The 16,542-nt window shown below is 45.8% G+C and overlaps 1 protein-coding gene across 4 annotated transcripts in view; it reads left to right on the top strand.

Annotated features, from left to right (window-relative positions):
• LOC134611529 (transducin-like enhancer protein 1) overlaps window positions 1-16,542 on the top strand; it is an 87,562-nt gene that overhangs the window by 48,814 nt on the left and 22,206 nt on the right. For all 4 annotated transcript variants that reach the window (XM_063455483.1, XM_063455480.1, XM_063455482.1 and 1 more), the window contains exon 15: window positions 136-206. In XM_063455483.1, the coding sequence (XP_063311553.1) occupies window positions 136-206 (71 nt within the window). The remainder of the gene's footprint in view (window positions 1-135; window positions 207-16,542) is intronic.

The raw sequence follows: 16,542 nt of genomic DNA, 5'->3' as shown, positions 1-16,542 counted from the left end.
GTTGAATTGGCCAGTTTGTCGCTGCATATCTGAGCTGCTTAGGGTAGTAAAACAAAGTTGATTTAAATGTAGCATTCATTGGGCTATTGCGGTTTTCTTTTACAATACTATTTTTTTTTTCCCCATTACTTCTAGGTTAGTTATGACCCTCATGCCCACATGCGAGGATTGGGAGCAGCCATTCCAGGAGCATCATCTGGAAAACCGTAAGTTTCATGATACATTAACACATCTATTTCTGTGTGGACAGGGGTTCATTAATATACACAGAAGAAAGCCACAGTTTGCCCCTTGAATATGAAATGACGTATATATGTAAAATAATTCTAGAAAAAGGATGTGGCTGTTAAGGGTATGCGCATTGCTACCCCTGCTAACTTTGCTAACAAGTGCTAACTTTCCTTCTAACAATTTCTTAACAGAGCTTTGAGGTACAGAATAATGGTCCTAAAGGGACAAACCTAAAAAATGCATAAAGGTTAGCATGGTACAATATGTGTACATGCAATTATGACGCAGGGTGGCAGAGCCAGCCTGTCAGTGTAAATTAAGTTTTACATGGGACCACTGTGACTTGACAGGTCTGCTAACATCTAATCCTTTTGAAAGGTAATCTTGCTATAAGTCACTGACAATCCAATGACCGTTGTTTATTTGAGTGAATAAAATTGAAATGGTTTGAGCACCCAATCGTCCTCATTGCTGTGTGTGTGTATGTATGTATATCCTTGTACGAATCCTGTATTTTAACTGATTTGATCGCCAAGTTGGTGGATTGTAAAGTTGATTGAGGACAGTACTGTACCATTTGTCTTGCAATGGAATGACATATTTTTGTTCTATGGTTGTTTTCTTAGTGCCTTAGTTAACTTTTTCCTTGGACTGTTTTAATGACCATTCATAATGATAAAATGTTAGTGTGTCTCACCGTGTGTGTGTGTGTGTGTGTGTGTGTGTGTGCGTTTTTTTGTTTTTTTTCCCTTCTAAATAATTATAACTTGGGTAAAGGCGTCCTTTTCTTGAAGACCTCTAAAAGCACGTTAATTATCAGACAACTGGTCCTGTTGCTCAGTGGAGCTTAATTCAAGAGGCAGGCAATTGCTGGGCCACCTGTCTTGCAAAAACTTTATTGAGCTGCATTGAGAAGTCTGTGCTGGGTTAAAAAGGCGAGGGCTTGCAAGGCTTCAGACAAGAGATCTGCAGGTTTTGCAAACTGTTTTACCCCCAATGAAAACAAAAATGCATAATTGGGGGGTATAACTACTGAACAGTTTGTCTTGTTTTAAAATGTTTTTTATATATTTGGGCAGTTGAATTTAACTTTAATAATCTATAAGGATGTTATTGCAGATATCTTGAATTGAGACCATCATCTAGAGGCCTGTTATCCTGCTGTAGTTCTTCTGTCTCTTCAATGTTTAAGAGGATTAATTATTTTTTTTTGTAATTCTTTATTTTCGTTGTTCATGGATTATACAGGTATGCTTGCATTGCCACAACAGCTGGTGTAGGCTTTTCAATAGACATAGAGAGCATATGTATGGCATACTAACATTGCACATTTTTATGAGTTAATACAGAATCCTAGAAACAAGCTATGCCTATAAAGGTTATGATGAGTAATGCAAAACCATTGAGATATGAATAATTCTTTTTACAATTTGACAATTTTTATTTTGTCGTAGGTCAAACGATGGGATACAGAAGTGAAAAGGGAGGGGTTGCAAGTGACAACATTTTCAGTAATAGTGACAGTAGCGCACTTGGTACATACAATTCGCTATGTTAATATCCTCTACACTGGTGTCTTGTCAACATGTGGCTCATCTCCCGGTGTGCTTGTCTCTCATCTTGCAGAGGGGGTGTTGGGAAAGGGATACAGAATGAAAAAGAGGGAGGGGGGTTCAACAATTAATAGATGCAGTAACCTCGTCTGTATTTTTGGATAAGCCTTCTTTGTTGAGTGGCCCTTCAAGCCACAACCCTGCCCCTTATTGCGTGTTGTTCAGGCTCTAAGGGCCATACCTGCATGATCTGTAGGTTGGTCTGTGTGAAAGTCGGTGGCTGCATGGGTTGTCTAAACAACACAACTATGTACAATTTGGGTTATTATGTGTATGGGTATTGAGTGCCACCTCTCCCACCCCGTACCCGTCGGGCTACGTACTTATGTGACCTGTAATGCTCGTTCTCTCTCCTGCTCTTCCCCTACCTCTCCCCATATGAATGTTTCCCACCACTCCTTGGCTGCGATTCTATATGTCTGTGCCTTGTGCTTGCTCCGTGTGCATTCTCGTCTCATAGTCAAGGTTCATGGTGACTTGCCTTATTAAAGTCCCCCTCTCTGGGGTTATCGTCTGTTTCCAGGCCCCGTGGCGATTGGATCGTTTAGTAACATGTATAGGTATGAGATTGTTTTTTTTTTTTGTTTTTTTTTGTATGATTCTGGATTTGCATATGCGTTCTAAGTTCTCTACCTTTGTGGGTGTAATTTCCTCTGTGTCATTCTCTAGGAGCGATTTCATCTGCAAATATGAAAAAAAGTGTGGGGTGGTATATTGTATCGGTTTTGAAGGTCTGGAAATTGCATTATTGTGCCTTGCTGATAGAGGTGTTTGACTAGTGTGCATCCGCCTTGTTCCCACTGCCTATAGTTAAAGGTGGGGTTAGCAATGTGTAGGCTGCGTATTGGGGTTGCCAGTGACCATTTCTTAGTGTAGCCCATGCAGGGTCTGGCTGCATCCCACGTTCTCAGCAGTAGCGATGTGGTGTCGGGCATTCCTAATGATTTTAGGACGCAATTTGGGAGGTATCCAGAGTAAGTGGTGGAGGCCTTTTGGGCATGACCATGTTGATTCTATGTCTGTCCTCACCCTTATGGACCAGAACCGGTCTCTGTCACCAGTCTGCACAGTATCGTTGTTGCTACTCATATTTTACGGTTCGCCAAAATAAATCTATTGAGGGTTCGCTGAAAGTTTTGTAAGAATGTTTTGGATAAGTGGATTTGTAACGTGCGTAGTAGGTATTGGAATTTGGGCAGCACAATCATTTTACCGGACGCTATCCTACCCACCCAGGACAGGTATTTGTCCTCCCATGTGCGTAAGGTGTCAGAGATTTCCCTCATCACTCTGCCATAATTATGTTCGTGGAGACCTGCTATGGTTTTTGGTATCCGCAGGCCCAGGAAGGATAGTCATCTCTCCAGTCCAGGGGGAAAGTGGCTCTCAATTGGGCTATTGTGTTGATGGTGAGCTGTATAAGGCCTTTATCACCGCCACTATCACATCTGGAATTCCGGACCTTGCCAGAACCGATTGGAGGAACCCCCAGTGCAACCAGTTGAAGTCCTTTTCCGCGTCCAGGGAGACTAAAATTCCCCCCCGGTCTGCGCGTGAAGCCTATGTAGGAGAGTTATGACCTTCCTGGTGTTATCCGAACCCTGCCTCCCCCTAACGAATCCCACCTGGTCGTTGTGTACGATATAGGGCAGTAAGGACCCCAGTCTTGTAGCGTATAGTTTAGCGAGTAGTTTTGCATCTGTGTTGAGGAGAGATATAGGTCGGTAGTTTTGCGGGGTCGTCAGAGGTTTGTTTGGTTTTGGAAGTGGAATAATGTGGACTAGCAGTATTTCTTTGGGGAGAGTCTTGGTGGCAATTGCTTCGTTGAAAGTGTTAACCAGGTGGGGTGCCAGTAGGGTAGGGAATTTATTGTGTCTATCATTTCCATATCCTCTATCGGTTTAGTAAGTGTCTTGCTGCTGTTGCGTTAGTTTCGGTAACTAGACTCTATCTAGGTAGTCTGCTATATCCCTGTCTGTAGGTTGCCTGGTGGCATTGTCGTTCTTTAACCCCTTAAGGACACATGACATGTGTAACATGTCATTATTCCCTTTTATTCCAGAAGTTTGGTCTTTAAGGGTTTAAAGGGAACCCAGACCACTTGGAGTGTACATCCTTTTATTGGAGTGGTCTGCATGCCAACTCCCACTACTCTTAACCCTGCAACTGTAATTATTGCAGTTTTTTTAGAAACTGCAATAATTACATTGCAGGGTTAACTCCACCTCTAGTGGCTGTCTACTAGACAGCCACTAGAGGGCACTTCCGCTTTTACAGCAAAGATTTTCTTTGCTAGAGCGTCGCTGGACGTCCTCACGCTGGGGAGACCTAAGGCACGTGCGCGGCATTAGGTTTCCTCGGCGGGCGGGATCAGTCTCGCCCACCGGCTGACGTGATTACTGGAAGGAGCGCCAACCCAAAACCACCGCCGAGGGACATCGGCGGGGTCTCAGGTAAGTGACCGGATTGTTCTCCTGGCACTGAAGTTTCCCTTTAAGTTGTAGAGGTCAGAGAAGTAACGGCAAATACATCACTAATGTCCTTTATGGTCGAGGCCTTGTTCCCTTTGCTATCTACGAAGTGTTATTTTTTGGTTGGTTTGTTTACATTTTTAGGCGGTGTGCCAGTAACTTGCTCGCTTGGTTGCCTTGTATGTAATGGGACATTTTTAGTTTTGTCATATTCCTACTGACCTGGTCTATGGCTTGCTGGTGTACAAGTCTCGTTATTTGGATTATGTGGTGTTTCGCAGTTGCAGTCGGTGTGAGCTGATTTTGTATATTTAAGTTGTATAGCTTCCGTTGCCACTCCCTAAGTTTTGTTTGTGTAATCTTTTTAATATATGCTGCCCTCCGAATCAATAGGCCTTGCATTACTGTCTTATGGGCCTGCCATACCGTAGTTGCTGTTACTTCCCCCGTGTCATTTCTTGTGAAGTAGGAGCCCAACTCCTCTGTAAGTTCTTTTAGGAAGCCCTGATAGTTTAGTAGGGAGTCGTTAATATTCCAAGGGCTGCGGTGCTTAACCCCTTAAGGACCAAACTTCTGGAATAAAAGGGAATCATGACATGTCACACATGTCATGTGTCCTTAAGGGGTTAAAATCATAGAAATCCTTAAGCTCTAACAGCACTGTGGGGTCTGACCACGTAATTTGGTTGATGTGACACGAGCTTACTTGGTTCAAGTGGGATCTTGATATGAGGAGGCAGTCTATTCTAGAGTAGGAGTTGTGAACCGGTGAGAAGTGCGTAAATGCCCTGTCGCCGGGATGTGTCTCTCCATGTGTCATAGATGTGATGTGTGTAGGCATTTTTGTATGGCTTTGCATTGTCTTTTTAAAGGACGGTGTCAGTGGCTCTGTTGGGTCAAGGAAGTATCTAGTTTGGGGTCCAGGACATGATTAAAGTCCCCTCAGAGCACCGTAATGCCATGTTGTGTGCTCGCTAGTTTTTGAAAGATTTTGTGTAAGAAATTACGCTGGTTGGTGTTCGGTGAGTAGACATTCGCTATTGTATATAACATGTCATTTATTGTACCTGTCAAAATGACATTTCTGCCATTAGTGTCTACGTCTTGGGAGTGTAAGGTGAATTTGACATCTCTACATAAAAGGATGTACACCCTAGTGCTAGATGTGGAGTGGAATTGGTGGGGGAATTCTGTAGTCGGTATCTTAGGGAAGTCATTAGTTCGGAAGTGAGTCTCTTGCAGGCATAGTACATCAGTGTGTAAAGCTCGTAGGTCACTAGTGAGAAGGTGTCCTTTCGCTGGGACGTTAAGTCCCCTCACATTATATGTGCATATCCTCACGCTGGTTGCCGTGTGCGGATTGTGGAATGTCTCGTTGGATTAGATAAAGGTGTGAGGATCACTGCCCTCCCCAGCTGCAACGAGCTGAGCAGTGGTTTCCTCAGTGCACAAAGAAACGTTCCCCTGTGTGGGGAGGGAGGGTGTGGATAATGTCTTGCACTCTCACTGAACCGTTCATTAATGCCACTTGGGAACTTTAGGTGCTCCATATGCAGGCGTAGTGTGTTGGAGCCCTGGTTCGGTTCCTTGTTGTCTCTTTGCATTGTGGTCTATCGGTCCCTGTGGCCAGCCTCATGTTAACCCGGTGTCTCTTGTTATGTTACTAGTCCCATGTCCACTAGGGCGGAGTGGTGTGTTTTTTTTGTTTTGTTTTTTTTGCATTTTTGTAGTGTGTAACAGTGCTCATGGTCTCAGGCAGGAATTCCCTGTGCGCTACCTTCCCCTGTGGCTTTGTGTCGTCTCTACTTGCCGGAGCCTGTGGGTGGTGGATTGCTACTACTGTTTTATTTTTTTGTAGGCTCTTCTCATTAGGTTGTTACTTGGGGTGGCAGGTCGCACTGGTGTTTAAGGCCCCGGGGGGGATCCCACATGTGTCACCTTTATTACCTGCCCGGTCCCATCATCCCCTGTAGTTACGTTACACACTCCCTCCCGTTATCTCAACGGTACATTACCCATCACGGTGTGACAATGTCCATTCCTCTAGGCCTGCCGGTCAGGGGCCTTATCTAGTGCTTGTTTGTAGTGGAGTCTCTTTATCTTTTCTTTGCTCTCTTCCATTCTGGGAAGATTCTGGATGTGTCATTTTCTGCTGTTGGGTGGGTTGACGGTACAATGTTCCAGGATTTCAGGATCAGTTCCCCTTCATTGTGGAGATGACCGTTGTCTTTCCTCCTCTTGTTACCAGTATTTTAGTACGGTTTCCCCAGCGGTAAGGCAGTTGGTGTTCCCGCAGAGCTGTAGTGATGGATTTGAAGTCTCATCTCCGTTTTACCGTGTAAGCAGATATGTCCGTGAAGATTGTGTGACTTTTATATGCTGCCGGTAGGGGTTTTCCCATTCTGTTCGCATTTAAGATTGCTTCTTTGGCATGAAAATAATGGAGCCGGAGCAAGACATCTTGCAGGTAGGAGGTAGGAATAGGGGTCGGGCCGTGCAGTGGATCCTGTCTAAGAGGAGCATATCTTGGGTTAGGTCAGGGACCAAATGCCTCAGTAGGCCTGTGACATGCGCCATGAGTTCATTGGTGCCCACAGTCTCAGCTATGCCCATGATGCGCAGGTTGTTCCTGCGGGCACGGTCCTCCATGTCTGCTATTTTCAGGTCTTGGGCATTCAACCTCGAGGTCAGCCCCTCCAGTTTGCCTGCTTGTGCGCCTCTGTGAGTTCCTCCATTTTGTCCTCCATGTGTGATGTTCTATTCCCCAGTTCCAGCATGTCTTTGCTGAGGTCTCTCAATGCTGTGTCCAGCTTGTTTAAAAAAACTTCGGACATCTCATCCAAGAGGCCCTTCATTAGGCTATGAGTTAGTGAAGGATCTATCTCCGGTGATTGCGCGGCTGTCTCGAGGTTTCACTCCGCGCCATCTTGGACCTGTTCTGGCGGCTGTCCGGCTCAGGAAGTGAAGAAGTTTAATTTTTCAGACGTCTCTGTCGTTGTCTTCCCCTTGGGCTGCGACATACCAAGGCTGGCTGCTTGTTTTACGGGCTTAATTGCTCAAAAGAAGCTTCCTCGAGCGGAGCTATAAGCACATGCAACCACTCCGATCAGAGTTCGGGACACGCCGCCGAGATATGAATTATTTTAACGTTGCTACACAAAGCCTTATATAGTGTGAAACAAATACCACTTGGTATTTGTATTGGTAAAGCATAGACTGCCTGTGTCACTGTAACGGATAAGTTGCGGTGTGTTAACTGCTAGCTCAGCCTATGGCTGACAAATAATGTCCCATTAGAGTTGTCACAAGTGGCCCCTTTAAGTGCTCCCCACCTTTAGCACAGTCCAGCCTACCCGCCTCACACATCTCTCGTCGAGCCGCATACAGGATCTGATTCCGGAGTCTGCCACTAGGCATTTCCATGTCGCGGTGGGTAAGTGCTGGTCCGTGGTCCAGGCAGGTAGTAGCTCACTGGATTGCTAGACTGTTGGCGGAAATGCTGTTTTCGAGGCACCTGCCTCAGTGTTCCCTCTGTCGGCACTGCGTTAGGGTCTCGCCCGGCATGTCTCGGTTGAATTTGACCTTGCTGCAGGTAAATGTGATGCGGTGACAGACACCTGTGTTCTGGTGGGTCCAAACAGGTGAGGTTAGGGGTATGGGAGCGGACAGCTATGCGGGTCCAGAAATCTCTGCACAACTTGTCAAATCTGGTCTTGAAGGGCTGCATCCAGTCCAGGTTTTCTAGGTTGGCTTGTTGCAGTGAGGGCCTCTGTATGGTGGGTATCGTACATCTGCCATGCGGTCTTAGGGACAGGAAATTCCAGGCTATATATGTTGTTAGTGTGTCCAATGAGGACTGGGATATCCCCCATGGTCCAAAGGGGGAAGAGGGGTGGTAACAAGGCACTTCAGAATGCTTCAGATCAGCCTCCTCCCTCAGCGGTTGCGTCTGCAATCTCGGCAGGCCGTAGATCCAGAAGGCAGAATAAAATGTTTTAATCACGAATTTCAGGAACCTCATTGTCTCCATCAATAGAGGTGTCTGTTATGCTGGTTTTGGGGTCTTCTGCTGCTATTTCTGTATGGTTTGGTTACTTTAGAGGTTGTGCTGGCAGGAGCTCCCAGAAAACTTGTCTGGTGAGCTAAAATCTTGCAAGTCAGGCCCTGCTTTTAAGAGGATTAATTTATGTGAATGATGTGCATTTCCACCCCGTATTTAGGGGGGAAAAAAGCACCAGAAGCAGATTTAGGACCACACAATTCTAGCTTTGAAAAAAAATAAGTAAATCTCAGCTAGAGTATGCATTTGCCATGGTGTGTTTATTATTTCTGCTACATCAGCAGGGTACTTCCTGTGTATTCTACTGTTCAATGTGATGAAGTGTATGGGGGCACAAGTATGGTTTGTTGTTTTTTTTTTAATTTATTTTAATGTGCCATTATCCAATTAAGAAATATTTTTATTTTTTTTTAGGGCTGGGGGAAGGTTGGGTGGTGAGCAAATAATTTTGTATACGTTAAAGTAGGACCCAGGATCTAGTGTTTGGTCATGTTGACAGATAAGGTTTTTGGAACAGAATGCGAGATTAAAGGAACACTATAGGGTCAGGAACACAAACATGTATTCCTGACCCTATAGTGTTAAAATCACCATCTGGGCCCCTCATGCCTCCCTAAATATAGCAAAATCTTACTTGTATTCAAGCATGACGCTGTAGCTCTGCATGCTGTTTGCCTCAGAATAGCAAGCTGTCTGATGACATCATCATAAGTGGTGGCCTGATCCAATCACAGTGCTTCTCTATAGGATTAGCTGAGACTGACAAGGAGGCAGATCAGGGGCAGAGTCAGCACAATGCAAACACAGCCCTTGCCAAACAGCATCTCCTCAGAGATGAACTGAATCAATGAATCTCTATGAGGAAAGTTCAGTGTCTGCATGCGGAGGGAGGAGACGCTGAATGTTTGGATGCATTTTAGGCAGCCATGACCCAGGAAGGATCTCTAACAGCCATCTGAGGAGTGGCCAGTGAAGTTATCACTAGACTGTAATGTAAACACTGAATTTTCTCTGAAAAGACCATGTTTATAGCAAAAAGGATGAAGGTAATGATTCTACTCACCCGAACAAATTCAGTCAGGTGTAGTTGTTCTGGTGTCCCTTTAACTTTCAAGCTGGAAGACCTTCTCTCTGCATGTATAAGACCTTCCAAAAGCCATCCTCCAATATACATACACATAATCAGCTTTGAGGGCACACACGGGAGATGACACACAATACTGTGGGGTGCACGTGGAGACTGATCACTTAACATTATGACTTGGGGAATGATATGAATTAATTCAAATATGTAAACAATAGCCTTTTGTGGTTTCACCATGTAACAGAACTTGATTAACATTCTGTAGGGCGGGCAACAAAGTGTAATGCTTCCACTGCTATTGTGTTTAGTATGAATCACTACCTTGCAGTCTCTCTGTAATAGGATCCTTCCCTACAAAGGGAAAAACTTTTTTATTTTTTTATTTTATTAGATGGCTGGGAATTCACCCTAGCTCAGTCCAATGCACCGGTATGCACAGCAAATAATCAAAAGTATCTGTTACATAAATGCACTATTGCTAATGATTTTCCTTTTATAGCCTCCTCTGACTCATATTGTAATTTCACCTCCACCATAGTCTCAGCCCTGAAGACTGGGATGGGTAGGTAGACTGGTGCCTTATTCAATGAGATTTGATCTTGAAGGTAACGAGGGGGAGGGGTGAGGGGGTTTATATTGAGTATCCAAACATTTGCCATCTGCCTGCATTTTACTACATACGTTTATTTTTTTTTTTTATTATATTTACATATTGAGATGCATTTCAAATCTGAATAAATGTATAAAATGGCCATTGCTACCAAGAGTACCAGTTGCTGCACCACAAAATTTGAAAAGTTACCGAATTGCACTAATTGCAGATAATTTTATTCATAAACTGTACTAGGCTTATTTAGACTGGAAGAAAGAAGTATTACTTTATTGTGGAAGTAGTGAATGCATGGAATAGTCTTCCAGCTGAAGTTGGAGAGGTGAAAACACAGTGAAAAAGTTTAGGCATACGTGGGATAAGATATAAGATAAGGCTAGGGACTAATGAAAGTATTTAGAAAATTGGGTTGACTTGGTGGGCTGAATGGTTCTTATCACATTATATATGTCTATGGTGTTTTAACAGATGACAAAAACATAATATTTACAACCAGGGGCATGCACAAGGTGCTTGATCTTCTGGAGGGTAACAAGATCAAATCTTTCCAAGACCTCCAGCAGCAATATTTGGGATATTTACAATGGGAAGGAGAATTGGGTCACCAATTTCCCGTATCTAGCTGGCATGAGGCAATGACAAACACAAAAATGGCCTCAGTCTCTCACTATGGGAGGCATATTGCAAAATCTCTGAGATGGTACCGTGTTCCACATAGATTATCACGTATCTACAAAGATTCAACTGAGCTATGTTGGCATTGTGGGAGGGGAGAAGGAAGCATGCTACACATGTTCTGGGAGTGCCCGCTACTGGGGACATACTGGGCATCATTACGAGGCCTAATATCCCACACCACTGGTCTTCTCCTCCAGCTACGGCCAGAACACTACTTATTGCACATGACACCTGAGCTGACGATGCACCCCCATAGAAAGGTGATAATCAATGTACTTAGAGCAGCAAAGATCCTTCTAGCTCAAAACTGGAAAAGTACGAATATACCCACCATGGAGGCAGTGCACTGTAGAGTGGATGTAATTTGCTCCTATGAACAAATGGCTAGCAGAATGCAGGGCCAGGAAGATAGGCACGCGAGGGAGTGGGGATTCTGGAGGCCCACACCGTGAGAGTAGGCAACCTAATACAGAAAGGCTCCCACTAATATGTCTAATGTGAAAATAAATGTTTTTCTAAATGGAGAAATTTAAAATGATGGTGAACAAAGAGACTTCAATGTAAATGTACATAACCTATTAAATGGAATGGGACGCTAGATTATCTGCAAACCTAGAGCTGGCAGGGATAGGGGACTCTGTCCCCAGCCTCCAAGTTTAGTGCCCCCTACCTTCCCAGCCCTCCTACCAGTCCCAATCCCCTTCATGCTTTCCGGTTACCTACTAAATCGTAAAATTAGATGCTACCACAGCCCATGCTGATAAAATATACCAAAGCAAATGTGTAGTGCAGGATGGGCAGGTACCAAATGTTCTGTACACTCACTGCATGATAGACCATGTCAAACTGTTACTGTGTATTATCAAGCAATACTGTATGTACCCAACAATATTAGCTGGATGTATTGTATGATGCTATCCTGTTTACTTTAATAAATAAATATATATGGAAAAAAACCTATTTGGGGATATCCTTTTTTTATTTATTTTATTTTTGCAGTGCATAAAGATATAACAGACCAGCCTGAGGCACCCCAATGGCAATGCTCAGGTTAACATTCTGCAATACATTTGGGGTTTAAGAGAAGACATGCACTATTTGAACCTATGTGAGCTGTATAGCTATACAAACATGCTAGGATAGGTAATGCATAGGTTAACACGCTGAAATATAAATATATATATATATATATATATATATATATATATATATCTATATCTATATCTCTGGCTATAGGGATACACTTGTGAGATATTAGGCTTGCCTTTATAAGCCACTGGAACCATGTTAACGTGAGTATTCTGACTTACTAGAAGTGGTCATGTGAGGGCAAGTAGTTAAGATATCTGGGGCTAGGGCTTAGTGTAAAGATAAAGTGTAAAATAAGAGTAAATCACGGTAAACATAAAGTGTGTTAAACTTGTTTATTAACTATTGGATTGCATCTTTAAAATCTCGGGCACACAGTCGGGTCATCCATTGGAGTATCAAGTGCTCGGCGTCTTGTTAACAGACTTTCCCACATTCATAGGTGCTTCACCCAACTCCCTGTCTGGGCACTGTTTGGAGGTTGCAGCCAAGTCCAACAGGGTGGGCCCCGTTGCAGCCCCTGTGGAAGGTACTCCACTGTTCCCGACCCGTGTCGGAGTGGGGAACAGTGTGGTAATGTGAAGATGGGGTGTCCCTCCTGCCCCGGGGGTTCTGGGAGAGCTGGTACCTCTTTGCCATGAACCTGGAGTCTTCTGGGGTCCAGGATCTTCCCGATCGGGACGGTATGGGGTGGGCATTGCATGCTTTTGGTTTGAGCTGTCGTGTGTGTTTTGCAGCCCTCCGTGGATGTGGCTGGTACGTGCGGATCAGCTATGTTGGGCAAAATCCGCTTGTTGTATAAGCTTGGGACATCTTTCCACCTTTAGGAGGTTTCCCGGGCCTCATCTTGCCACTTTCGCGTTCACTCGTGGATAACTCTTGTGTAGTTGTAGTTTGCCTTGCTCTGTCTGACAACTTTGCCCAAAATCTGTCAAAGACACACACACGCACTAACAGACATACATACACACATACTAACAGACACACTAACAGACATTCACACACACATACTAACAGACACACTAACAGACATTCACACACACTAACAGACATTCACACACACTAACAGACATTCACACACACTAACAGACATTCACACACACTAACAGACATTCACACACACTAACAGACATTCACACACACTAACAGACATTCACACACACTAACAGACATTCACACACACTAACAGACATTCACACACACTAACAGACATTCACACACACTAACAGACATTCACACACACTAACAGACACTCACACACACTAACAGACACTCACACACACTAACAGACACTCACACACACTAACAGACACTCACACACACTAACAGACACTCACACACACTAACAGACACTCACACACACTAACAGACATTCACACATTCACACATACTCACTCACTCACATATTTAACACATTTTTATTTTAAATTTACCCCCCCAACCTCCTTACCTTTGGGAATGCGGGGGGGGGGGGTGGGGTCCTATTTCTCCCTGGTGGTCCAGTGGCTGCTCGGCAGTGCTGGCGGGCGGGCGGCGATGGAGCACTTCCTCTGAACTGTCTGCTCAGCTCCCTCGCGCGCCGCGCAGTGAGGCTGGGAGGCGGAGCCGGAATATGACGTCATATTCCGGCTCCCAGCCTCACTGTGCGGCGCGCGAGGGAGCTGAGCAGACAGCTCAGAGGAAGTGCTCCCTCGCCGCCCGCCAGCACTGCCGAGCAGACCGCCCAGACGGCATGTCAGTTAGCCCAAGGCATTTGCCCTGGGCGTTTGGGGGCGGCTATTTTTGCCGCCCCCTGGAAAATGCCGCCCAAGGCAAATGCCTTGTTTGCCTCGCGGCTAATACGCCCCTGGTCCTAGCCAAACTGTTGCATGAAGGTGTGTGTCAAGTCCCTCCCAGTCTAGAGAAGGCCACTGCTGATGTGGATGTGCAGAGTGCCAGTCGTGAATACATTGCATTGTAGCTGCCTGATGGAAGGGCTAGTTGACCCCCCCCCCCCCCCCAATGCCTAGGCAGGCATAGCAGGTCATATTGGAGACGGGATCTCCTACCTCACCATCACTGCCGTCTTCAACGAGGAGATGGTGGCTCTAGGCAACGAGTGTCACTGTCTGGAAAAGATAAAGGAGTCGTGACAACTTGAGGACTGCAACTCGTCCAAAGCAAGATAAGTGTGGATATGACCAGGTTTGAGGTCCATCAGCATGTTCTTTAGCAATGGCATGAAGTTAGCTTGATATAGATCAGCCAGGTCCTCCGTTACCCAGGCCCCCAGATATTTCATTTTATCTGAACACCAGTGAAAGGGGAAGTTGTTGTGAATTCCTCCGCTGGTATAGTGCTTTTGAGCACTTCCCACTTTGTGAGGTTTAATTTGAGCACAGATAAGCTGCCATACGTTTCGAATTCTCAACTTAAACATGGCAAGGGGATTTGTGGGTTGGTTACAAAAAACAGGTGGTTGTCTGCGTATGCTGCCACCTTATGCTCCGGAACTTGTATTGGAGTCCTGAGATATCTTGGTTCTGGCGGACCGCGATGAGGAACGGTTTGAGGGAGATGGCAAACAATAGAGGTGAGAGGGGGCATCCTTGCCCCGTGCCATTGAAGATTGAAAAATGGTCCGTGAACACTCCATTGACCCATACCCTAGCAGTTGGTTGGCTATATAAGGCAGCGATCCAGCTCCTCAGTTTGTCTCCAAATCCCAATGCTTTTAAGGTAGAAAACCTAAACGTCCGATTAATGCGGTCAAAAGCTTTCTGCATGTTTCTAGAACTGTGGCGTGCGAGATGTTGCAAGGTGAACAGGCTGAGAGTGCTATCCCTGGCCTCTCTTCCAGGGATAAAGCCTGTCGGATCTGGGTGAATAAGGTTGGGTAGATATGTTTACATCATAGTTGCTAAAACTTTGGTAAACAAGTTAAAGGGACATTCTTGTCACCCATCACCCAGACCACTTCAGCTCAATGAAGTGGTCTGGGTGCCAGGTCCCTCTGGTTTTAACCCTTCAGATGCAAACATTACAGTTTCAGAGAAACTGCTATGTTTACATTTGGGGTTAAGCCAGCCTCTAGTGGCTGTCTTCCGGACAGCCACTAAAGGCGCATCTGCGACGCTGGAGGCATATTATGCCTCCATCGCGCAGAGCGTCCAAGAAAAGCATTGAAAGCACGCGGCATTCGGCTCTGCTGACGTCGGCGGGGAGAAGAGGTAACCAGCACCGAGGGAACCCGCCGCTGGAATAAGGTAAGCTGCTGAAAGGGTTTTAACCCCTTCAGCGCTAAGGGTTGGGGCACCCTCAGGGCACTATAGTGTCAGGAAAACAGCTTTGTTTTTCTTATAAAAATTGCTTCACCCTACCTATCCTGCGCCCCTTCTTAAGTCGTCCCCCTCCCCTCTTCTTTCTCCCTCCCCCTCCAAGCACAGATAGTATGCCCGGCAAAAAAAAGGGTCATGCAGAGCATAAGGGCCATCAGGAACATTTAGCGAAATGTGGGAAACTGGACTTCAATTCCAGGACGGTGAAGTCCCCCATTAATTCCCTGTATCCCACCCAAACAACAAACAATAGTGTCCCACTAATAGAACTTTGTTATTGTGGCGGTGGGTTGCCGTGTTCGGGAGTGGGAGACACCGTGGGACCTACCCCGTGAATCCAACCCACCCAAAGTAAAACTGCATCCTTTCCCAATAAACAAACATGGTATGAATGTGATGGTCTGTAGATCCATGGCACAAAGAGCATCCTGTAATAAAGCTGAGCTCGAAGAGGAACATTAGTGGCAGGATCGTGTGTTGGACATGCCGACACGTCGGACGAGGTGTAGTACCCCATCAATAGTGAAGGTGAGACCGCGTCTCCCAGAGTACCTGAGCTCATGTAAGGGATCTTGCCCAGAGCTGGTTATTCCTCCGCATGTGCTGGGTCAGAGTGCCATCGGGGCGGAGGGCGCGCCGGGAAGTCTCCCTTCCTGTGACGTGAAGCTCTCTGCAGTCTGGGTCTCAGGTCTAAGGGCCTCAGAACCCAGTTAACCACTGACTGGTGGTAGCTGCAATCTGCTCAGGAATCCTGGAACATCCTCTGGCCATCCTATGGTGTGCCAATCATTGTTGTGCCAGAACGGAAAGCCCCAACGGTAAAGAATTTGGCATTCCTGCAGGAGGAGGGTCACGGGTCTCAGTGCTCTGTGGGCCTCAGTGGAGACAAATCATTGTAGATGGCTACCTGGACACCATGAAATTCCCAGGTTTGTCTACTCCTGGCTCTGCGCATCCTAATGGCATCCTTTGTTTTGAAGGAGCCCAAGCAACAGATCACGTCCCTGGAAGCAGTGTTCGCCGTTCGTGGGCGTAGGGCACGGTGACCCCGCACAAAGTCAAATGTGCCTGGTGCTTCGTCCCAGAGTATGAAGCGGAATAGGCAGGTGAGTAGCCTCTCAATGTCCTCCCCCACAGGTTGCGGCTGCGATTGTCCTCCGTCTAGCGTTTCATCTCCAGTAACATGGAGCCCTGCCTAGCCACTGCGTGGTCTGTGGTTGCAGTCTGTTCCGTGATATGCCGAGGCCTGGAGCCGGGACCCTTGCTTGGAGACCTCCGTACGGAGGTGTGACATTTCCGCCCCTAGGCGTCTGGGGTGGATCAACCCGACGAGTTCTCCCCATTTGGTGTGGATTAAATGCTAATTTGGGGCTTTGAGAAGCAGAGCTC

This window comes from Pelobates fuscus, chromosome 5 (genome assembly GCF_036172605.1).
Source record: "Pelobates fuscus isolate aPelFus1 chromosome 5, aPelFus1.pri, whole genome shotgun sequence".
Classification (NCBI taxonomy): domain Eukaryota; kingdom Metazoa; phylum Chordata; class Amphibia; order Anura; family Pelobatidae; genus Pelobates; species Pelobates fuscus.
Note: the sequence above shows the minus strand (reverse complement) of the source record. Positions and strands in the feature narration are given on the sequence as shown.